At 37.0% G+C, this 25311-nt stretch overlaps 1 protein-coding gene across 6 annotated transcripts in view; it reads left to right on the forward strand.

Annotated features, from left to right (window-relative positions):
* Positions 1–25311, forward strand: part of LRRC9 (leucine rich repeat containing 9) — a 123600-nt gene that overhangs the window by 31684 nt on the left and 66605 nt on the right. For all 6 annotated transcript variants that reach the window (XR_013386286.1, XM_077909490.1, XM_077909491.1 and 3 more), the window contains 6 exons: positions 1764–1940; positions 2263–2380; positions 16363–16492; positions 18435–18557; positions 19479–19594; positions 22467–22679. Coding sequence is in view for 5 of the 6 variants with exons in the window: in XM_077909490.1 (XP_077765616.1) it covers positions 1764–1940; positions 2263–2380; positions 16363–16492; positions 18435–18557; positions 19479–19594; positions 22467–22679 (877 nt within the window). In the remaining variant the exon portion in view is untranslated. The remainder of the gene's footprint in view (positions 1–1763; positions 1941–2262; positions 2381–16362; positions 16493–18434; positions 18558–19478; positions 19595–22466; positions 22680–25311) is intronic.

Consider the following 25311-nt stretch of genomic DNA (forward strand, 5'->3'; position numbering starts at 1 on the left):
CTCTCCATTGTGACCCAGATCCCATGCACACAGGTCTCCATAACATTCCTTTTAGACTATGCTACAACATCTAACACAGTGTCTGAATGTAATAGGCACTTGGTATTTGCTAATCAATCAGTAAAGATAACTGGTGACTTGGAATGATCCCTCTGTACATGAGACTGTAGGTTTCCCACTCTTCATGATGATGATGCTATTTAGCCAGACCTCTGAACTAATTATCAGTGCATGATGGTTGCAATACTACCTATCTCTGTCTCCTAATGGACTGTGTGCTCCTGTGGGAATGGTTTGATTTGGCAGCTCACTTTTCAATTCCAAAGGAAGAGTAACTGGGCAACTCCTAGCTGTACTGATTTAGTCTTCGCTAGTAAGAAAGGCAAACACTCTTAAATAGGTTTGTCTCAGGGACAGACCACCCACCCGGAAGCTCACCTTTGTGATCTTAGCCCACACCCTACTCAGGCCTTGGTTGATAAGCCAGTAAGAACCAGACATCTCATTACAAGTGAGTGTATCCTGTATAAGATCACTCACATTTTCAAATTGATCCACTTTAAAATCTCATCTTAATCCAAATTCTGTGCTACTTTAAGACAGGACATGGCCCATAAGGGCAGTAGAGAGCAGATGAGCACTTCCAAAACGTTTTCTTGAGATCTTCACATAGTTGGCCCCTCCTTCTTTTCTTAGTTCAAATATCTTCTCTGAAAGATCTTATCCAAGACCAGTCTTAAGTAGCCCTCATTCCAACCCTTACCCTAAAATTCTCTCTCTTCAAAGTCCTTATCAGTTTAGAAATGATTTTATTTATGTCTTGTTTATTTATTGGCCAACTCCTTGCATTAGAGGTTCCCTGAGAGCAGGGACCCTGCCCCTTTCACATCTATATCCCTAATTATGAAGTTATTTGCAGTAGTCCAAATGAGAGCTGTGATGCTAATGGCATAAGGTTATATTCAGGATGTATTTTAGACATAGGGCCCAAACAGACTTGCTGAAGAATTGGTTAGTGGTGGGGCAGAGAGGAAGCAAGGTTTATTCCTGGGATTTTAACTTAAGCTACCAGTTAGATGCTGGTACCATAGACTGAGATGGAAAACACTCAGGAGGAGCAGGCTCAGAGGCAGGTGATGAATAAGTTTGGAAGGCCTGTTCCATATGCAAGTGAACATACCAAGTAGGCAGTTGGATGTTCAAGTCAGGGTATCCACCTAAGTTGGGTAGGGATAAAGTCTGGAAATAAAATGTTGGATTGGTATATATAAAAAGTATTTTTCTATATATTGCCAAGGAACCAGATGAAATCACCTAGGGATAGTGTTCATGGAAGCAAGAGGAGAGCCAAAGATGGATTCCTGGTACAATCCAACATTTAGAAATCTGTCAGGGGAAAAATAATCAGCAAAGAAAACCATGAAGGAGCAGCAAATAAGAAAGTCAAAAACGTATAGTTTCACGGAAGCCAAAAAAAAAAGTGTTTCAATAATAGAGGATTACTCAACCAATATATCTTTTACTCAAAGCACGTATATAATAATTAGTAAAACAACTCTTACTTTTATGTTTCAAAGTGTAGCATCTCTTTTATTGATTGAATAAGTGTACCTAGTTTGAAAACAGAGCTACATAGGACAGTGTATCTTTAGCAAAAAACATAAAATATGGGCTGTAACTTTTATCATGTGTAACTTAGTGCTCTTCAACATTTTAAGGACAATCTGTTGTCTTCTTTATATATATTCTGTATTCCCATATAGGTTTAACTCTTGCTATGAATTAATTCTCTCACGTTTTTGTACATGGGACTTCAGAACATATGGTATTACAGGAGTGAAAGTAAAACGTGTCATCAAAGTTAACAACCGGATTCTGAGACTAAAATTTGAAGAGAAATTCCAAAAGTTTTTTGACAATGAAGAAATGCATGATTCAGAGTAAGAAGTTAAATTCCATAAGGAACATTTTTATAGACGTCTGATTTTATGGTGTAAAAGAGTCTTTTAAAAGTTTACAATGTTGATAATATACCGTGTTGGTAAATATTTCCTTTTCATGTGTCTCCCTTGACTAGGATGACTAGTGGGATAACCACACGGAGGCTCTTTGTGAGACTGAGGGGGATTGGAGGCTTAATAATGAATCTGGAACATTCATTGTAAATGCGAAATATCCTGGGCAGGATATACGGTTGCCTTGTCTATAGCTAAACTTTGAAATCAATTCTCAAACTTCTTTTTTTTCTCAATTATCTTTAAGGCGCTATCGAAAGATGCTGGAATGTCTTTTCTATGTTTTTGATCCTGAAGTTACAGTGAAGAAAAAGCATCTGCTACAAATACTTGAAAAGGGATTCAAAGACAGTGAAACAAGCAAGGTAGCATAGAATGTCCTTCAGAATAATGTTTTCTTCCTAATGAATAAAGCTTTGCCGCTGGTTAGACAGGATTCAATTCTCAATCCTTTTATCCATATTTATAGCAAACTGCTGTTTCACAGAGAGCTTGGTGCTGGAAAGTATAGCATTTTCCTTCTTTGTATTATACCAGAGTAAGTCCCTCAATTACTTTATCTGTCTGACTATCTAATATTTCTGTATATATATATATATATATATATATATATATATATATATATATATTCTGTATTCCCATATAGGTTTAACTCTTGCTATGAATTAATTCTCTCACGTTTTTGTACATATATTTCGTGTACATATACAATATTTCTAGGTATTCTATTTTCTGTTGTGATCCTGTTATTGTTGATTCTGAAATCTACTTCTCTGTTTTAAACTCTCTAATGTCCATCTTAAAAACACTCCCCGTTTTGAAAAAAGAAATCCATTCACTCAACATTGCTGTGCTGTCTAGCTACCATTCTGTTTTCCTTTTTCTTTTTTACTGCCACCACTTCTTTATTCTCTACTTCATTGTCCCCACCTTGCAGCCCGGTCCTCTAAGCTCTAAAGTATCCATTCATCCTTTCTTAGTCTTCTACCCTCTTGATGAGGCAGCTGTAACACACAGGTATAAAGCAGTGCTTCCTAATCCTTTTAACAGCATGGCACAAGTGAAATGATAATGTTGCTGCATGTAAATCCTGGCTTTCCTGCTCACCAGCTATGTGACTTCACCTCTCTGTGTCTCTTCCTATCTAAATGAAAGTAATAATAGTATGTATTCCACAGAGTTGTTGTTAGGATTTAGTGAGATAAGCATTAAAGAGATCTTGGATACTTGTACGTCCATGTTCATAACACCATTATTCACAATAACCAAATACTAAAAACAACCCAAATGCCCTTCAGCAGATGAATGGATAAACAAAATGTGGTATATCCATACAATGGAGTATTAGCCATAATAAGGAATTAAATTCTGACACATGGTTAAACCTTGAAAGCATTATGCTAATGAAATAAGCCAAACACAAAAGGACAAATATTTGTATAATTCCACTTGTATGAGATACTTAGAATAGGCAAATTGGTAGAGACAAAGCAGAATAGAGGTACCAGGGATGAGCAGGATGGAAGGATAGGGAGTTAATTGTTTAATGATGCAGAGCTTCTATTTGGGATGATGAAAAGTCCTGGAAATGAGTAATGGTGATGGTTGCACAACACTGTGAAGGTACTTAATGCCAATGAATAGTACACTTAAAAATGATTAAAGTGGTAGTTTTACTTGATGTATTTTTTACCACAATAAAGAAAAATCACCAACAGAGCATTCCAGCCACTCAGTGGAATAGGGACTAGAGGGCATAGGAGAAGATGACAGAGGCAGTTTCTGGGGGAGGTACTGCAGCAGCTCATGCTAGAGGTGGTGGTGGCTTTTACAGGTGGTATGGTGAGAGTACCCTCACAGTACTTTCTGGAAGAGAGGTGAGAAGGAGGTGAGGAATAGAGGATTTGAAAGCCGACTGGAGTGCTCAGGGTGTTTCCAGAGAACTGTGTGTGGGCTACCATGGGCACAAAGGTTGGCAGAAAGACTGGGGCTAACATTTCCTGGTGTTTTCTGCTTGCCTGACACTGCTACTGCTTTATCTCCTGCACCTCCCTTAAGAGATACAGTATCTATAAACTTTCTGCCGGCCCTCTGTCCAGTATGGTAGCCACTACCCACAGGTGACTGTTGAGCATTTGAAATGTGACTCATCAGAATTGAGATGTGCTAAAAGTTTAAAACAAATACCAGTTTTGAAAGACTTAGTACAGAGAAAAGACTATAATTGCTTATATTGATTACATGTTGAAATGATAATATTTCAGATATATTAGATTAAATAAAATGTATTCTTAAAATTTACCCAAAGGTTCTTGGACCAGTTCCTGGCACATGGAAAGTTTTTATGTAAAACTTACCATTATTATCTAAGATATCTGATAATATTGATTGCTCTTTTTGTTTCGAAACTCTCCTTTGGCATCCATGATATTACACTATTGTTACCCTCCTATTTTTCTGATTGTCCTGCCTTTGTTTTCTTTTTTTTTTTCTGCCTTTGTTTTCTTTTTATTCCTTCCCTTCTCTCTAAACCTGAGAATACCACAAGATTAAGGTTCACTATTCTGCCCTTTTTCCTCCACACACTACCAATTACTCTTGTTGTTAAAATCTTAGAAACAAGGGAACATAATTGGCTAGAAAAATCACTGTGTAGCACATAGATCTGATAAACTAGATTTTTATGCTATGGTATGCATGCAAGGAGCAAAAATAAATACTTATGTACTGCATCATTTAAGAGATGGAATAAGACTAAAAACATGAGCTGCATAAGCAGTTTAGAAGACTAATCTGGCTTAGATTGGCAGTGACTTTGTAAGGCAGAGGGCTGGAGGGCAGAGGGGAAGATAAGATACTCTCTTTGATATCCAAGGACTTGGTCAATAGTCATAGAAAGTATCATTTATTCCATTTTGGCTTTCTCCAAAATGTACATCCTCAGCCAGCCTGCCTCCTGATCTCTGTCTGCTCCGACTCCCACAGCTGCCATTCCTACCTGGTTAATCTGCCCTATCTCCTTATACAGTATATCTAAAACCAGCCTTTCATCTTTTGCCCATAAGCAACTCTCTCCCTGTCTTCTTGTCTTATTTCTACTCTTAATATTGTCATTCTCTCCACTCACCGGGTTCAAAGCCTTAAAATCACATATGAACACTCCCTCTTCGATCATCCCCTGTATCTAATCATTTATAGTTTGTAGTGATTCTTCCTTTTACTGTATCACTTGCATTCTTCCTTTTCCTCCCTGTTCCCATTGCCCGCCACCACTTAGAACATTCCATCTAGGGGTACCTGGGTGGCTCAGTCGGTTAAGTGTCCAGTTCTTAATCTCAGCTCGGGTCTTGATCTCAGGGTCATAAATTCAAGCCCTGCCTTGGGCTCCATGCTGGGTGTGGAGCCTACTTTAAAAAAAAATAATAATAATATCCCTCTAATCTTTGCTTGTAGTTTCCTAGTAGGCAACCTTGCCCTTGGGCTACTCTCTAGTCCATCTCCTTTAATAGTACAAAGTAATCTTTCCTAAAATATTATTTTCATAGCTCACACCGCACTGTTTCAAGATAAAAAAAAAAAAAAAACCCTCAGTAGCTTTCTATTACTCATGAGAATGAAATCCAAATCCCTCTGCCTGGCATTTAAGGCCCCTCAAAATCTAGCTTCAACCTAACTCCCTAGTACCAAATATAACAAATATCTCAAATGAAATATGTACTTTCCTTGTGATTCTCCTAAACACACCTCAGTGCCATGCTTCCTTTGATGAAATGCTCTTATGGCAAACTTATCCTTCAAGTCTCAGCTCAAGGACTTCCACCTTTATGCAGCCTTCCCTGAGTTCTCAAACAGTAGGAGCCCTCTTACCTACTTTACAGGTTTATCAAAAAGTCAATTAATATGGGGAACTATAAACAAATGATTACTTAAAGAACTCTTTAGCAAACTTAATATACATGCTGCCAACATGAGCACCCCTTTAGCAGACTTACAACATATAAACTTACAGGAGTACCTGGCTGGTTCAGTTGAGAGAACATGTGTTCTTGATCTCAGGATCATGAGTTTGAGCCTCATGTATAGAGTAGAGTTTACTTAAATTTTTTTTTTGAGTTTACTTAAATTTTTAAAAAAATAATAAAAAAACATATAAACTTAGATTATTACATTTGTCTTATTTGTCTTTTAAAAAAAACATTTTATTTATTTGAGAGAAAGAGCAAGAGAGCACTAGTAAGGTTGCAGGGGTGGGAGGCAGGAATAGAGAGGGGGAAGGGAAGGGCAGAGGGAGAAAAAGAAGCAGACTCTCCATGGAGCAGGGAGCCCAACTGGGGGCTTGATTCCAGGGTCCTGGGATCAAGACCTGAGCTGAAGGCCGACGCTTAACTGACTGAGCCACCCAGGCACCCTTTCATTTGTCTATCTTTTTATGTGGGGCCAAAGCCTTTGATATGAGATTGGAACTCCTGATAGTCTTTTTTTAGATCAGGCCACAACCATATTACATGCTAGTTTCATTTTCTTCAAAGTTGAGCATGAACTAAAGATTCTTGCAAAGCAGCTCAAGTGCAAAAATCAATTTAGTTCTAGTTTGTATGATCCTCCCTGCCACCACCAAACTTTTGTGTTTGCCTCACCTACACATGCTTTACCAGAAGCTTTTAATGATTACTCACTCTGCAATCTTATCAAAGCTTTCCACTTAGTTTTCAGATAAACAGCTCTCATTTTTTCTCATATTTCATTGTTTTATTTAATCTGTATAATTTCAATAACAAATACAACTGGTATAAAAAAGTTTAGGAACACAATTGACTTTTCATAAGCATGCAGTACACCTGGGTGGAATAGAAATACATATGCTTTTTTAAAAAATTGTATTACTGAAGTATAGTTGATATACAATGTTATATTAGTTTCAGGTAAACAGTATACTGATTTAACAATTTTGTGTATTACTCAGTGTCCCCCACCACTAGTGTAATTACCATCTGTCACCAACATTATTAACAGTATTATTGACCCTATGCTAGCACATCAGTATTTTTTAAAGTGCTGTCTTATCCTTGAACTATCACCATACCATAGGTTCTAGAAAGGATAGAAATACTGCTTAATTCTGTGAACTGGTTAAGTAGAAGTTTGTTAAGTGGTAATCAGTGGCAGTTGAGAATTGTAGCACATTTGTTATATTGAAAAATATTCATATATTGAAATACAATTGTGTGTGCATTTCTCTACAAGTCCTTAAGGACAGGGACTTTCTTAAGAGATCTTAGTGGAAATCTGATTCATGCATGATGGATAGTTGAATAGGTGGGTGGATAACAATCATACCTGTTTCTATACCTTCATATGCTTTCCTCTTCTTAAAAAGACTTTCCTTTAAAATTTCTGATTATTGGAATTATGTCTAATCTTCAAAGCCTAGCACTGATCCCTTACCTCTACAAACTTGTTCTTAATCATTTCATTTCAAAAAGGAGGGGTGCCTGGGTGGCTCATTCAGTTAAGCATCTAACTCTTGATTTGGGGTCAGGTCATGATCTCAGGGTTGTGAGATTGAGCCTCACTTGAGCCCTATTCAAGCTGCATCAAGCCACAATGAGCCCTGTTGAGCCCCACATCAGGCTCCATGCTGGCAGGGAGCCTGCTTGAGATTCTTTCTCCCTCTCCCTTTGCCCCTCCCCCACTTAAAAAAAAAGAAAAAATGGAGATCTTATTTGACTTATCTTTTGATGGTTTTTATTTTTAATTAGTGGGTATTATTCTGTCTCCCCTTTTCTTTTTCTTTTTTTTTTTACATCTTCTGATTGTATTTTTTATTTTTAAATCATTTTTTCATCATAACAATTTAGTGTACTCTTTAATACCCATTCCCTATTTCCCTTAGCCCCCCACTTACCTTCCCTGTGGTAACTATCAGTTTATTCTCTATAGTTTCTTGGTTTCTCTCTTTTTTCTTTTGCTTGCTTATTTTCTTTCTTAAATTCCACATATGAGTGAATTGTATGGTATTTGTCTTCCTCTGACTGACTTACTTCACTTAGCACAATACTCTCTAGTTCCATCCATGTTGTTGCAAATGACATTTCATTCCTTTTCATGGCTGAATAATATTCCATTGTACATATATTCCACATGTTCTTTATCCATTTATCTATCAGTGGATACTTGAGCTGTTTTCATAATTTGGCTATCATAAATAATGCTGCAATAAACATGGGGGTGTACGACTCATTTTGAATTAGTGCTTTTGTTTTTGGTGTGTAAATAGTAGTGCAATTACTGGATCATAGGGTAGTTCTATATGTAACTTTTTGAGGAACTTCCATATTGTTTTCCACACTGGCTGCCCTAGTTTGAATTCCATCCAAAGTGCACAAAAGTTCTTGTTTCTCCACATCCTCACCAACACTTGCTGTTTCTTGTGTTGTTAATTTTAGCCATTCTGACAGGTGTTTGGTGATGTCTCATTATAGTACTGATTTGCATTTCCCTGATGATAAGTGATGTGGAGCATCTTTTCATGTGTCTCGCGGCCATCTGTATGTCTTCTTTGGAGAAATGTCTATTCATATCTTCTCCGCATTTTTGAGATTATTTTTTTTATTGAAGTTCGATTTGCCAACATATAGTATAAAACCCAGTGCTCATCCCATCAAGTGCCCTTCTCAGTGCCTGTCACCCAGTTTCCCCCATCCCCTTAACCCGCTTCCCTTTCCACTGCCCTTTGTTCGTTTCCCAGAGTTAGGAGTCTCATGTTTTGTCACCTGCCCATTTTTGAATTGAGTTTCTGGTTTTTAGGTGTTGAGTTTTTTAAGTTCTTTATATATTTTGGATACTAACACTTTATCAGATAAATCATTTGCAAATATCTTGTCTCATTTAGTAGGTTGCCTTTTTTATTCTGTTGATTGTTTCCTTTGCTGTACAGAAACACTTCACTTTGGTGTAGTCCTGACAGTTCATTTTTGCTTTTATTTCCTTGCCTCAGGAGACATAGCTAGAAAAATATTGCCATAGCTGATGTCAGAAAGATTACTGCCTGTACTCTCTCCAGAGTCCTTCCTTCTTATTCATGAGGGCTGAGAATATTCTGTATGTAGCTGCATAATGCCATCCACATTACATTGTATCTAATGGATATTTAGTGGTGTTTATTGGAAATCTGAGAAGGTTGTATTTACTAGGATGTGGAACTTATAGTAACAGGAGCCACATTTTTGTATTTATTTTTTCTTATTTTTTTAATAAATTTATTTTTTATTGGTGTTCAATTTACCAACATACAGAATAACACCCAATGCTCATCCTGTCAAGTGCCCCCCTCAGTGCCTGTCACCCATTCATCCCACCTCCTGCCCTCCTCCCCTTCCACCACCCCTAGTTAGTTTCCCAGAGTTAGGAGTCTTTATGTTCTGTCTCCCTTTCTGATATTTCCAACACATTTCTTCTCCCTTCCCTTATATTCCTTTTCACTATTATTTATATTCCCCAAATGAATGAGAACATATAATGTTTGTCCTTCTCCGATTGACTTACTTCACTCAGCATAATACCCTCCAGTTCCATCCACGTCGAAGCAAATGGTGGGTATTTGTCGTTTCTAATGGCTGAGTAATATTCCATTGTATACATAAACCACATCTTCTTTATCCATTCATCTTTCGATGGACACCGAGGCTCCTTCCACAGTTTGGCTATTGTGGACATTGCTGCTATAAACATAGGGGTGCAGGTGTCCCGGCGTTTCATTGCATCTGTATCTTTGGGGTAAATCCCCAACATTGCAATTGCTGGGTCATAGGGCAGGTCTATTTTTAACTCTTTGAGGAACCTCCACACAGTTTTCCAGAGTGGCTGCACCAGTTCACATTCCCACCAACAGTGCAGGAGGGTTCCCTTTTCTCCACATCCTCTCCAACATTTGTTGTTTCCTGCCTTGTTAATTTTCCCCATTCTCACTGGTGTGAGGTGGTATCTCATTGTGGTTTTGATTTGTATTTCCCTGATGGCAAGTGATGCAGAGCATTTTCTCATGTGCATGTTGGCCATGTCTATGTCTTCCTCTGTGAGATTTCTCTTCATGTCTTTTGCCTATTTCATGATTGGATTGTTTGTTTCTTTGCTGTTGAGTTTAATAAGTTCTTTATAGATCTCGGAAACTAGCCCTTTATCTGATACGTCATTTGCAAATACCTTCTCCCATTCTGTAGGTTGTGTTTTAGTTTTGTTGACTGTATCCTTTGCTGCGCAAAAGCTTCTTATCTTGATGAAGTCCCAATAGTTCATTTTTGCTTTTGTTTCTTTTGCCTTCGTGGATGTATCTTGCAAGAGGTTACTGTGGCTGAGTTCAAAAAGGGTGTTGCCTGTGTTCTCCTCTAGGATTTTGATGGAATCTTGTCTCACATTTAGATCTTTCATCCATTTTGAGTTTATCTTTGTGTATGGTGAAAGAGAGTGGTCTAGTTTCATTCTTCTGCATGTGGATGTCCAATTTTCCCAGCACCATTTATTGAAGAGACTGTCTTTCTTCCAATGGATAGTCTTTCCTCCTTTATCGAATATTAGTTGACCATAAAGTTCAGGGTCCACTTCTGGGTTCTCTATTCTGTTCCATTGATCTATGTGTCTGTTTTTGTGCCAGTACCACACTGTCTTGATGACCACAGCTTTGTAGTACAACCTGAGATCTGGCATTGTGATTCCCCCAGATATGGTTTTCTTTTTTAATATTCCCCTGGCTATTCGGGGTCTTTTCTGATTCCACACAAATCTTAAAATGATTTGTTCTAACTCTCTGAAGAAAGTCCATGGTATTTTGATAGGGATTGCATTAAACGTGTATATTGCCCTGGGTAACATTGACATTTTCACAATATTAATTCTGCCAATCCATGAGCATGGAATATTTTTCCATCTCTTTGTGTCTTCCTCAATTTCTTTCAGAAGTGTTCTATAGTTTTGAGGGTATAGATCCTTTACCTCTTTGGTTAGGTTTATTCCTAGGGATCTTATGCTTTTGGGTGCAATTGTAAATGGGATTGACTCCTTAATTTCTCTTTCTTCAGTCTCATTGTTAGTGTATAGAAATGCCACTGATTTCTGGGCATTGATTTTGTATCCTGCCACGCTACCAAATTGCTGTATGAGTTCTAGCAATCTTGGGGTGGAGGCTTTTGGGTTTTCTATGTAGAGTATCATGTCATCGGCGAAGAGGGAGAGTTTGACTTCTTCTTTGCCATTTTGAATGCCTTTAATGTCTTTTTGTTGTCTGATTGCTGAGGCTAGGACTTCCAGTACTATGTTGAATAGCAGTGGTGAGAGTAGACAACCCTGTCGTGCTCCTGATCTTAGGGGAAAGGCTCCCAGTGCTTCCCCATTGAGAATGATATTTGCTGTGGGCTTTTCGTAGATGGCATTTAAGATGTTGAGGAATGTTCCCTCTATCCCTACACTCTGAAGAATTTTGATCAGGAATGGATGCTGTATTTTGTCAAATGCTTTCTCTGCATCTAATGAGAGGATCATATGGTTCTTGGTTTTTCCCTTGCTGATATGATGAATCACATGATTGTTTTACGAGTGTTGAACCAGCCTTGTGTCCCGGGGATAAATCCTACTTGGTCATGGTGAATAATTTTCTTAATGTACTGTTGGATCCTATTGGCTAGTATCTTGTTGAGAATTTTTGCATCTGTGTTCATTAGGGATATTGGTCTGTAATTCTCCTTTTTGGTGGGGTCTTTGTCTGGTTTTGGAATGAAGGTGATGCTGGCCTCATAGAACGAATTTGGAAGTACTCCATCTCTTTCTATCTTTCCAAACAGCTTTAGGAGAATAGGTATGATTTCTTCTTTAAACGTTTGATAGAATTCCCCTGGGAAGCCATCTGGCCCTGGACTTTTGTGTCTTGGGAGGTTTTTGATGACTGCTTCAATTTCCTCCCTGGTTATTGGCCTGTTCAGGTTTTCTATTTCTTCCTGTTCCAGTTTTGGTAGTTTGTGGCTTTCCAGGAATGCGTCCATTTCTTCCAGATTGCCTAATTTATTGGCATATAGCTGTTCATAATATGTTTTTAAAATCGCTTGTATTTCCTTGGTGTTGGTAGTGATCTCTCCTTTCTCATTCATGATTTTATTAATTTGAGTCTTCTCTCTCTTCTTTTTAATAAGGCTGGCTAATGGTTTATCTATCTTATTAATTCTTTCAAAGAACCAACTCCTGGTTCTGTTGATCTGTTCCACAGTTCTTCTGGTCTCGATTTCGTTGAGTTCTGCTCGAATCTTTATTAACTCTCTTCTTCTGCTGGGTGTAGGATCTATTTGCTGTTTTTTTCTCTAGCTCCTTTATGTGTAAGGTTAGCTTTTGTATTTGAGTTCTTTCCAGTTTTTGAATGGATGCTTGTATTGTGATGTATTTCCCCCTTAGGACTGCTTTTGCTGCATCCCAAAGATTTTGAACGGTTGTATCTTCATTTTCATTAGTTTCCATGAATCTTTTTAATTTTTCCTTAATTTCCTGGTTGACCCTTTCATCTTTTAGCAGGATGGTCCTTAACCTCCACGTGTTTGGTGTCCTTCCAAACTTCTTGTTGTGATTTAGTTCTAATTTCAAGGTATTATGGTCTGAGAATATGCAGGGGACGATCCCAATCTTTTGGTATCAGTCCAGACCTGATTTGTGACCCAGTATGTGGTCTATTCTGGAGAAAGTTCCATGTGCACTTGAGAAGAATGTGTATTCAGTTGAGTTTGGATGTAAAGTTCTGTAGATATCTGTGAAATCCATCTGGTCCAGTGTATCATTTAAAGCTCTCATTTCTTTGGAGATGTTGTGCTTAGAAGACCTATCTAGAATAGAAAGAGCTAGATTGAAGTCACCAAGTATAAGTGTATTATTATCTAAGTATTTCTTCACTTTGGTTATTAATTGATTGATATATTGGGCAGCTCCCACATTCGGGGCATATATATTGAGGATTGTTAAGTCCTCTTGTTGGATAGATCCTTTAAGTATGATATAGTGTCCCTCTTCATCTCTCACTACAGTCTTCGGGGTAAATTTTAGTTTATCTGATATAAGGATGGCTACCCCTGATTTCTTTTGAGGACCATTCGAATGGTAAATGGTTCTCCAACCTTTTATTTTCAGGCTGTAGGTGTCCTTCTGTCTAAAATGAGTCTCTTGTAGACAGCAAATAGATGGGTCCTGCTTTTTTATCCAGTCTGAAACCCTGCACCTTTTGATGGGGTCATTAAGCCCGTCACATTGAGTTACTATTGAAAGGTATGAGTTTAGTGTCATCATGATATCTATTCAGTCCTTGTTTTTGTGGATTGTTCCACTGAACTTCTTCTTAAAGGGGAATTTTAAGAGTCCCCCTTAAAATTTCTTGCAGAGCTGGTTTGGAGGTCACATATTCTTTCAGTTCCTGCCTGTCTTGGAAGCTCTTTATCTCTCCTTCCATTTAGAATGAGAGTCTTGCTGGGTAAAGTATTCTTGGTTGCATGTTCTTCTCATTTAGGACCCTGAATATATCCTGCCAGCCCTTTCTGGCCTGCCAGGTCTCTGTGGAGAGGTCTGCTGTTACCCTAATACTCCTCCCCATAAAAGTCAGGGATTTCTTGTCTCTTGCTGCTTTAAGGATCTTCTCTTTATCTTTGGAATTTACAAGCTTCACTATTAAATGTCGAGGTGTTGAACGGTTTTTATTGATTTTAGGGAGGGATCTCTCTATTTCCTGGATCTGAATGCCTGTTTCCCTTCCCAGATTAGGAAAGTTTTCAGCTATGATTTGTTCAAATACATATTCTGGCCCTCTGGCCCTTTCGGCGCCCTTGGGAACCCCAGTTAAACGTAGGTTTTTCTTCCTCAGGCTGTCGTTTATTTCCCTTAATCTGTCTTCATGGTCTTTTAATTGTTTGTCTCTTTTTTCCTCAGTTTCCCTCTTTGCCATCAACTTGTCTTCTATGTCACTCACTCGTTCTTCCACCTCGTTAACCCTGGTCATTAGGACTTCTAGTTTGGATTGCATCTCATTCAATTGATTTTTAATTTCTGCCTGATTGGATCTAAATTCTTCTGTCATGAAGTCTCTTGAGTCCTTTATGCTTTTTTCTAGAGCCACCGGTAGCTGTGTAATAGTGCTTCTGAATTGGCTTTCTGACATTGAATTGTAATCCAGATTTTGTAACTGTGGGAGAGAGGACTGTTTCTGATTCTTTCTTTTGAGGTGAGGTTTTCCTTCTAGTCATTTTGCTCGGTGCAGAGTGGCCAAAAAGCAAGTTGTATTGGGAAAAGGAGAAAAAGAGAGGAGAGAAAGAAGGAAAGAAAAGAGAAAAAGAAAAAAAAGGAAGAAAAAAAGAAAAAAGGAGAAGAAAAAGAGAAAGAAAAAGAAAGAAAGGAAAAAAGGGGTGGGGGAAGCAAACAAATCAAAAAGCAAAAAAAAAAAATGAAAGGAAAAAAGGGGTGGGGGAAGCAAACAAATCAAAAAGCAAAAAAACAAAAAACAAAAAACAAAAAACACGGGGGAGTATCTACTGACTCTGTATACTTTAAGTCCCTTGACTTCCCCTGGAACTTGTCGGTCTAGCTGGTCTTCTGGGGGAGGGGCCTGTTGTGCTGATTTTCAGGTGTTAGCACTTGGGGGAGCTGCTCTGCCCCCTGCCTGGTGCAGGGCTCAGTGGGGGTTGTTTACCCCGTGAGGCCGCAGGAAGAACGACCCCAGTGGCAGCGGTCAGCTCTGGAGCCCTGGAGTCAGCTCCCGCAGTAACTCCGGAGCTCTCTGTCTGCAGGGCCTGGAGGCTCCGGGGTGGGGCCGCTGATCTGCTCAGCTCGCGGCAGGAGCGTCCTTGCTGTCCTGGGCCCTCCCGGCCTCTGCCTGTCCCGGGGGGAGGCCGGATCCTGGGCTGTGTCCCCGGCGCTCAGTGCTCTCGGGCCTGTGCTGTTGGATTCCCGATCCCGCCCCACAGCCCCCTCCGCAGAGCCGCCGCCCGAGCCCCTCCGAGCTGCTCCGGGTCCCACCGTGCGCGCTGCAGCCCTTTAGGGAGCTCGGGGCACTCTCCCCAGGGCGCAGGTGTCTGTTAGTGTCCCAGGGAGCCTGAGGGCATCCCCGCCCTCCTGGGTCCTGCTCCACCTCCCCGCGAGCCCCTTTCCACCCGGGAAGATTGGTGCAGCTCCTGCGTCTCCGGGACGGGGCTCTCCTGTCCTGGGGACACTCGCCCCAGCCTCAGCCCGGCTCCTCGCGGGGCCCCTCCCCCTTGGATGCCTTTTGTTTCTTTATTTCTTTTTTCCTGTCTTCCTACCTTGATAGAAGCACGAACTCTTCTCACTGTAGCATTCCAGGTGTTCTCTTTAAATCTCAGGCCGAATTCGTAGATTTTCAGGGATGATTTGAAGGTTATCTAGGTAATTTGGTGGGGACACGTGATTTGGAGACCCTACTCTTCTGCCATCTTGCCCCTCCTCCTCTATTTATTTTTTTAAAAAACCTCTTTGGATAACAGGTTTTAATGAGAAAAAATATATAGCAATTCAGTATTTATAGAAAACATATATTTTTAGATAATTTGGCTACTACTATTAAACTAGTAATAATTTCAAAACTCTGAGATAGTGACAAGGAGATGCAGACCTGAGTTCAAATCATGAGTTTGCTAATTTTTACTTCTGTTCTTGGATAGATTGTTTAATCTCTCTTAGTTCTAGGTTACCTACTACTAAAAATAGAGATTTTATTTGCTTTTCAGAGCTGCTTTCATAGCAAGTAATATGAATTTTACTGTAGTACTGTATTTCTGATAAAACATTTCAAGAAATAAATTTAGTCACAGCATAAACTAAGATTTCTATGCATTAGCACAATGAGATATATCTGGAAAGCAGTGTAGATTGTTAAACCAAAACCGCTATTGTACCAAATCTTTATTTATATATCTTATATCTATATGTATACATCACATCTAAATTAGAACCTTTACTCATAAAATATCACACAGGCTTTGCTTTTTGTAATTTGAACGATTACTAGTGGAGGATCGTTGAAAAGATTAAACACTACAGCTCCTTCACCACACAGTGTTGTCAATCTTGACTCTGGCTGCTTTTACAGGAACAAATACTATTCTGTATCACTTTTCATAAACTTTTTTGCATGTAAATTTAAAATATAAATGGCCTTACACAACAAAATTACATGTGAAGGTCATCTACTTCCTTTCAGCGAATCTAACCTGACTTCCCTTTGCCCAGACTCATAAACATAAACCGGTAAACCATCTGTATTGAAGCTGAAGTACTGTCAATTTTATAAAAATACTCAGACTTTGTTTTTTCTTCATAGGTGCCTCTCAGAAAAGAAGCTGTTATTCTTGCTAACAGCCTCAGTATGTGTGAATGTCCCAGAATTGAATTTTTACAGCAAAAGTATAAGGATGAGAAGAACTCCCCTGAGCATGAGCTCTTCAGGCATGGTAATACAAATATACAGTATTTCTGAACTTTTTAGCTCTAAGTATTCATTAATTATTTTCATAATATTTTTAATATTTGGTTTTATCAATCAGGAAGATTTTCTAAAAACTATTTTACTTATTACTTACCAGTGTAGTAATATATGACTCTCTGATCTATTACTTTAAGCAAGTTGTGAACAAATATTTACAATTATAGTGTCAATTTAATAGGATGGGACTTGTTTGTTACTCATATTTAATCCAATTTATGTGGAACAAGCACTTTTCAGTCTCCTTTGTTCACTGGAGACACGAGAGACAAGGGCCCTCCTACTACATCGCCATTTTAACTCCTCTCTCTGTCTCCTTTTTTCATTAACTTGTGTCCTAAAAATAAACTCAGTATATATGCATGTCACACACACACACACACACACACACACACACAGACACACACACACAGAGGCACACACCACACCCCTAATTCACAGGAAAGAGAAAAGAGAACCTGGCCTAATTATGCAGTCATCATCATACCCAAGCACTTGAGAAGGCAGGCCTTATTTGTCTTTAATCATTGTAATAGAAGATAAGAAAACCTGGTTGTAAATCTAAAACTGGCTAAAGACAAACAGAAGTGTAGAGTCTGCTTTATAAATTGCATCATAGAAGATAAACTTTTGGTACTTTAATTTATTCACAGCGATCAGTACTCTTTATTTGCATCTTGAATATACAGATAAATAAAAGCATATGAGCCAATTTGCAGGACATCTGGGAGAAGTCCCCTGGTAACCACAGATTGGGGAAAAAAAAACAGTTCATTAGGTCCTCTTGCCTCATCCTCCCACTGTTCATTCTTCAGTTCTACCAATATTATGCAATGCTTACTTCATGCACGTTAGGCACTCAGTAGGTAGTAGGGATACAGTCTGTGCAAACTAGACACAGTGCGCCTTTATGGTATTGACAAACATTTAATAATCACACATATAATAAGGGGAATTAAACAGGTCAGGGAGTAAGGGACACCTATTCTTTGGTCTCCACTCTTCAACCTACAAAGACTAGGCAGTCAGAAATTTGGTTAAGTCTACAAGAGTAATATTCTAGGTTCCAGATAATTGCTCTGCTATGATTATTAATGTTGAACATAAATACATGTTCAACATTATTATGCATGTATAACAAACACATGCATACATGTGTTTTGCAGTCTTTCATTCAGTTAATAATAATCGGAAAATTAAGGGATTATTGAATCTAGAAAGAACTCCTTATTTGAAAAAACCATTTGCTACTTTTTTCTCATTCTCCTCTATTCCCATCTTAAGAAACATTTCATGATGTTGTCTTTTCTAGTTCCTTCTGAAATATATTTCCCAAAATAATTAGGTTCTCTTAATTTGTATTTTATAACTTGTACATGGTAAAAAGAAAAAAAGTCGTCTAAATGTTTTCTGTCTAGTGATTACAAGTTACTTTATAGGATTCACTGACTCCTAGAGATCCTTAGGATTGAGTGAATCCAAAGATTCCTTAGGAATCTAAAAGGAAAAGAAATGTTTATCCATTCAGTAGACATGTATTGAGTGCCTCCTAGGACCTAAGCTATGTGCTAGTGCTGATGATAGATGAATTTTTACCCAGTAAATAACAACAACAAAAAGTTTCTTACTTTAGATTACTTAATAAAAAACATTGCCAGCTTATTATTTTCTTTCCTCCTTCTTTTTCTATAAAGCTTTGGTTGATATAACCACAAGAATCCTCTTTCATGATTATTTCATTTGGTCAACAAATATTTAGTGAGCTTCTGTTTTACTATACAATGGCAAACGAGGTAGCCAGGATTTCTTCCCTTATAGAACATCTGGTCAAGTCTAGAAGCAATAAGTAAAGTGATATGGGAAAGTTACCAAAATGAATTCTTGTTAAAAATTTTTTTATTCATATTTAGGCATCCTCCTCATTACAAAGGTCTTCCTTGGCCAGAGTGTTCAAGCTCGTGAACAGGACTCCATCAATCAAGCTAACTATCCAATGGTTAATTCAGTGTTTGTTCCTCGAAAATATATACTAAGTATGTCTGCCATAAAGAGAAATGTGCTTTAATTTTTCTGAGTATAAAATGTTTATATTTAATACAGATGTGTAGAGTTTAACCTCTACCTAACAAAATCTGTAAACTTTTCTAAAAAATCCTTTGCTAGCTACTAATAAGCTTCTATTTTTCTGTTCCCTACTGCAGTAACATTTATATATGTATATATGCAGATTTTTTATTTTGCAAACTTTTATTTTATATTCACAGACCCATACATATTGTTAAACATATTTCATATATATTGTGCATGTATACTATATATTATATGTCTCCCATATATTATATTTTATGTATATTATATAGTATATGTCTTATGTGTTTCATGTAGTCTGTATATTTCATGTATATGTACTTCAAAAGATAAAAACCCCACCCACTTTTTAAAAAGATTTCATTTATTTATTTGAGAGAGAAAGCAATAAAGAGCATGAGCAGGGTGAGGGGCAGAGGGAGAGGCAGACTCCCCACTGAGCAGGGAGCCCAATATGGGGCCCAATCTTGGGAATCCAGGATCATGACCTGAGCTGAAGGCAGACATTTAACCAACTGAGCCACCCAGGCACCCAGAACCCACATTTAACAATAAAGATTTTCAAATAATACATTTGTCAAAAATATATGGCCCACACATTGAATTGAAAAATGGAAAAGTATAAAAAGGAAAAGGACATGAATAAAATTAAACTCTACTAGTCTACAAAGTGAAAGGGTGATTAGTATTTCTAGAATTAAAAAGCTGTCTAGGAAGGGTGGAAAAATATAAGAAATAAAACACTCTTAATAACCGTAGTTGGAAAATACTGAGTTTATTGTTATTAATCTATGTAATAATAAAAAAGTATATTATGTTTCATTTTGAAGAGTGTTTTTCTTATTTTGTTTTTGATTTTACTCTAGATTCCGTCATGGGACGAAGAAACTGTGATTGCAGCATTCGACAGTGCAAGTGGTTTGTCTTTGATCATGACCTTGTTTTGCCAGAATACATCGTTGAATTTGAGTATATTACAGTGGTATGGATATATTTTTAAAACTGGAATTCCTTAAATAAGAACAGAACAGTAATTTGAAGTCTAATAATGTAATGTCAAGTTGATACTTATATATATATTTATACATAAATAAATATATAATGGTTATTTGGTGAAGGGTTTAATTTTCAAAACAAATCATTATGACACCTAAATATTTATATATGCACAAATATATTACCTGAGTAATATATAGCTATAGTCTCACTGAAAAAAGATTAAAACTATATTGAAGAGTATACAGTAAATGTGAAAATCTGATTTCACTTCAACCCCAGCACCACTCCCTTTCATGAAGAAATCCACTGCTAATAGCTTTGTGGGTTGCTTTCAATCCTGTTTCTGTGTATTTACATATATAACAACAAATACTATTTAACATAGTAGAATCAAGATCTAAATATTTTGTGATGTTTTTTGCCTTTAACAATATATTTTGGACATATTTCCACTTTAATGCATATAGGTGTATATTCTTTTGGTGACTGCGTACTACTTAGTTATATTCTGATTCATTTAACTATTCCTCTGTTGATGAAATATACAGGTTGTTCCAGTTTTCTTACTCTTTAAAACAGTGCTTCAGTGAACATTATTATCACTGCATTTCTATACAAATAATGGAAGTTTCTCTGCAGAATAGATTTGTAGAAAGATTGGATAGTCAAAGTATATACACTTATTAAATTTTGGTAGATCCCCACAAAGGCTTGGCCATTTTACAAATTTCCAACAGTATGTGACAGTGCTTATTTCTTTGCATCCTTACCCAAATAAGATATTATTAATCTTTTACATTTCCACTCTGCTGGGCAAGAAAAAGATACTTTACTCTTTCAAATGCTTATGGGTTATTTAGTTTTATAAATCACCTATATCATCTGACCATTTTCTCTTGGACTCTATCTTCTTCATATGATTGGAAAAACCATTATATGTATTCTGGATGTTAAACCTTTATCTTATATATACATTGCAAGTATTTTCTGTCACTTGTCTTTTAAATTTATTTGTAGCAAAAAACCTTACCTGTAATTTTAATTTGTAATTTACTTGTCATTTTCAAGAGGTCAGATCTGTCCATCTTTTCTGTTATGGGTTCTGAGAGTTATGTCTCATTTCAGAAGGCTTATGTAAATATTCTCCTTTATTTTCTTCCAGTACTTATATAGGCTAGTTCTACAGCTTTCAACTTTTTTAACTTCCATCTGGTAATTCTTTTATATCTTGCAAGAGAGGGGGATCAAATAATTTTTTCCTTAAAAATGGATAGCTACTTGACCAAGCATCATCTTTTTGCTCTATTTTGAAATACCATCTTTATTGTTAAAATTATTTTCATAAATAAGAGATTTATTTATAGATCCTTCTATCTGTTCCTTTGGTCCTCTTATCTAATCTTCGACCCCTACCATATTGTTTTGATTATCACAAACTCGATGATACGCTTTGATATGTTATAGAGCAAATTCCCTTCCTCTGCCCCCACTCATTTTTTAAAAAATTTTCTCAGCTATTCTTGAACACTTTCTCTTACAAATAAAATTAAGAATCAGCTTGTTAAGTTCTAAAAATCTTTTTTAGGACTTTTTTGAGGTTTTGTTGAATTTAAAACTTAATTTGGGGTGAACTGTTTTGCAACGTCAAAGCCTCTCATTCAGGAAAATGAGATGTGATTCCATTCACTCAAGTCATCTCTTACAGTTGTCATACAGGTGTTAAGTATACTTCTGGGCATTTATATTTTATAATGCTATTATGAGTAAGACTGTTTCAATCAAGTATGCTTCCAACAAAAAGACACAGCAGCCTAGACAAATAGTAAGCAAAATGATTCAAATAACAAGAAGTTGAGAGGTGAGCAGACCCAGCTGTTATGACTCTGCTGTGATTGATGTCAGCAGAGACTTTAGCTCTATCATCCATCTCCTTGCCACTTCATTAGCTCTTCCCATCTGAAGATTGAGGTCTCACTTCACTTCTGGGAAGTTTTCTTCTCTTAATTGCTTGATTATTTTTTCTCTTCCATCCTGCGTTCAGCCCTCTGGAAGCTTGATTAAACATTGGACATTCTGAGTTGATCTTCCATGACTTTAAAATTTTTTTCTTTCATACTTTACACACCTCCATTTTTAAATTCTCTGTTCTGGAAGATTTCCTTAATAATAGCCTCGCCTTGCTAATTTGATCTGCTGCCATATCCATTTTGGTTTCTCTGAGCATTTATTGATTATTTTTATTTCGTGAATTGTTTTCATTTTGACTCTAAAGTGTTTATTCTTTCCTATAGCAGTCTATTCTAGATGCTTTATTCTCCCGGATTTTAAAAAATTCTCTTATGGACCATTTTAGTTTTTTGTAGAGCCATTTCTGTTTATGTTGTTTGTGCTCATTCATCTACAGTTCTTACCATAATTATTTAATTACCTATTAATTACTTCGAGCATCCTACTGCTATTTTACCTATTCACTGTGAATACCAAGTTTCTCTGGGTCTGTTGTTCAAAGTGATTGTCTCCTATATATGTTTTGACTGCAAGTTACATTTCTCCTCCAATTCAGTCCCTTCTCATTTATATCTCACAATTTCTAGTCTTTTGTTGGTGCCCTCTCATTTGTGAAAAACTAAAAATTAACTTTTGCCAGTTTTAAGGAATTTTCAGTGGGAGAGGATGAACCCATTTATTCTTAGTCCACAATTTTAATCTACTCTCATGGATTTCCTAATGTGATTCTAATCATCATAGGTATTACTATATAATTGAAAAAAAGATAATTTATCTTTGCTACATAGCCTATTTCTTGTTCAAAATCATAGCAACCAAATTTTCAATATTTTTAATAATTTTTTTAGGTCAAGGCTCACTCTTTATTTTCCTCATTCAACAATATTATTCTAGAAGAAAGCAAAAAAAACTCAGAAGGATCAGTATTGTCCCAGGATTTGAAATTTGATGATGAAGTTATAAAAATGGATCCCAGGATCAAGGCCAGACCAAAACTTACTAGTTTGGATGATAAAACAATTCTTTCTCTTGCCAAGACTAGCATTTACAGCCATATTGTGGTGAGTATTATAAGGAATAAAATTTGGGGATGGAAACCTTGAATTCAGAATCATAATCTATCATATGAAGTCTAAAGATATTAAAACACCTATCTGGGGGATCCCTGGGTGGCTCAGCAGTTTGGCGCCTGCCTTTGGCCCAGGGCACGATCCTGGAGTCCCGGGATCGAGTCCCGCGTCGGGCTCCCGGCATGAAGCCTGCTTCTCCCTCTGCCTGTGTCTCTGCCTCTCTCTCTCTCTCTATGTCTGTCATAAATAAATAAATAAATAAATAAATAAATAAATAAATAAATAAATAAATCTTCAAAAATTAAAAAACTTTAAAAAATAAAACAATTGTCAGTATTGTCAAAAGTTAAAAATGAAAAAAAAGTTAAAAATGCCTTGGGCTTTCCTTTTATGTGGATCTAGATCAGTATTGTCTGGTAGTAATAGAATATGAACCATACGTGTAGTTTTAAATTTTCTATTAGCCGTGTTAAAATTTTTTAATTAAAAGGTAAGATTAATTTTAATCCAATATATCTAAAATATTATCATTTCAGTATACCATCAGTATGAAGAGTCATTAATCGGATAGTTTCAACTAAGTCTTTGATGTTTGGAATATATTTGTCATTTACAGCACTTTCAGACTAATCACATTTTAAGTGCCCTATAGCCACATGTCACTAGTGATTACCATTACAGGACAGCATAGACTTAGAGGACAGCCTTCTAGTTTACAAGGTCTTTTATTTCTGAATAGCAAATAAGCTCTCTTTAAATGATTAAGACAGATAAGATTCAAATCAGTTTCCAGGATTAATCAACATAGACTATCAGAGCTTTATCTTTACAAAATTAATCAACAGAATTTGAGTTACTGTTGAAGCAACTTACTTTATACTGAGGCAATTCTATTGAGATGTTAAGCCTACCTCATACCTTGACTTTCAGATCTATCTATTTCAAATCTGCTACCATTCTGTCTGAAATACCATTATCACTGACCTAGATTACTGGCCTGGCCTTCTAACAGGACTCTCTGCAATCTACCATCATACCATTGCACAGCTCCAGAAAATGCAATTCACATTATATTCTATTAATGCATTCTTTGTGTGCCATTCATTATCTGATTGAATATAACTCAATATGGGAGTTAGGGAGTGCCTCCTAGAACTGTGCAACAGAGGCCCTGTCCTGCTTTCAGTTTGAGCCCCCAACTCATTCTCCATGTTGAAGCTAAAACAATATTTTCAAAAAGCAAATCTGATCATGACATCTCTGTCATCCCTCACCACTCCTACTTGAAATCCTCAAATGATTTTCCATTGTTTTAAAAATAAAACCAAAAATAAAAAAAATAAAATCAAAGTCCTTAATATGGCCCACGCGATTTTGCATGCCCTGATCCCTGGCCTACATTTCCAGTCTCTTTTCATATTACCCTCTCTTTAGCTCTCTGTTTTCAGCCTCCTTTCTGTTTCTTAAGTGCATTTTGTCTGCAGCCAACACAGAGCCACTGCATTTGCTAGTCCTCTGCATAGAATATTCTCCCCTGATCCCCTTTTCTTGGTAAACTCCCACACACATTTTAGGTCTATACTGAAGCATTAGATTTTTCTCCTACCTTTGAGTCAAGGCCAGATTCCTTTGTTATATGCTTTGTATCCTTACTAGACTGTAAATTCCACAGGAGCAGAGGCTATGGCTGCTCTCCAATATGTATATCCTCAGTACCAAGGCAACAATGTAAGGTGGTGCAGCATGCATTGCACAAGAGGGCCATATGCAATGGGTACCTTTGAAGTCATAGAGTATCTTTAGTACAATTTTCTGATAATTCTTCATAAAACTTTTTGTACTAACAAAATCAGCATATCTGGACAATTTTCTTTTTTTTTTTTTTTTTTTTTTTGGACAATTTTCTAAAAGCTAAAAATAAAGGTGTCTCAAGGAAAGGATGAATGCCATTTTCTAATTTACTAATAAACACTGTGTAGACTAGCATCAGCTCTGCCATTTTCTGGCACAATACCTGGCACACCTCAGCTACTCATTAAAAAAAAAAAAAAGTATCTTTTCAATGTTTGTAGCAAGTGTTTATTACAGAGAAAGTGGGTTTGATTGAACCTGCAGAAGTAGCAAGCAAATTGATATTTGATTGATACGCTGATAAAAATATTTGAGAAGACAAGTTATTCTCTTTTTTTTTAAGGATTTTATTTATTTATTCATGAGAGACAGAGAGAGAGAGAGAGAAAGGCAGAGACACAGGCAGAGGGAGAAGCAGGCTCCATGCAAGGAGCCCGACATGGGATTCGATCCCAGGTCTCCAGGATCAGGCCCTGGACTGAAGGCGGCGCTAAACCACTGAGCCACCCAGGCTGCCCAACAAGTTATTCTCACATGACGCTATTTATGTGTGTACTGAGCTACAGATAAAAAAAAAAATTCAGAAATGATTTTGATCTTGAAAGTCAACCACATTGTTCCAACGTGACATTTCTAGATCGCTTGTTTATGATGACAGTTTTTTCAAGTGACTGTGTGAAACAAAAAGAATGCAAAAATATTTTTTAAAATAATGTGTGGATAGTTTTGAGTTTGCTTCTGAAAATATTTAAAAAACATCTCTTTTCAAGTT

The sequence above is a fragment of the Canis aureus genome, chromosome 9 (assembly GCF_053574225.1).
Source record: "Canis aureus isolate CA01 chromosome 9, VMU_Caureus_v.1.0, whole genome shotgun sequence".
In the NCBI taxonomy this organism is placed as follows: domain Eukaryota; kingdom Metazoa; phylum Chordata; class Mammalia; order Carnivora; family Canidae; genus Canis; species Canis aureus.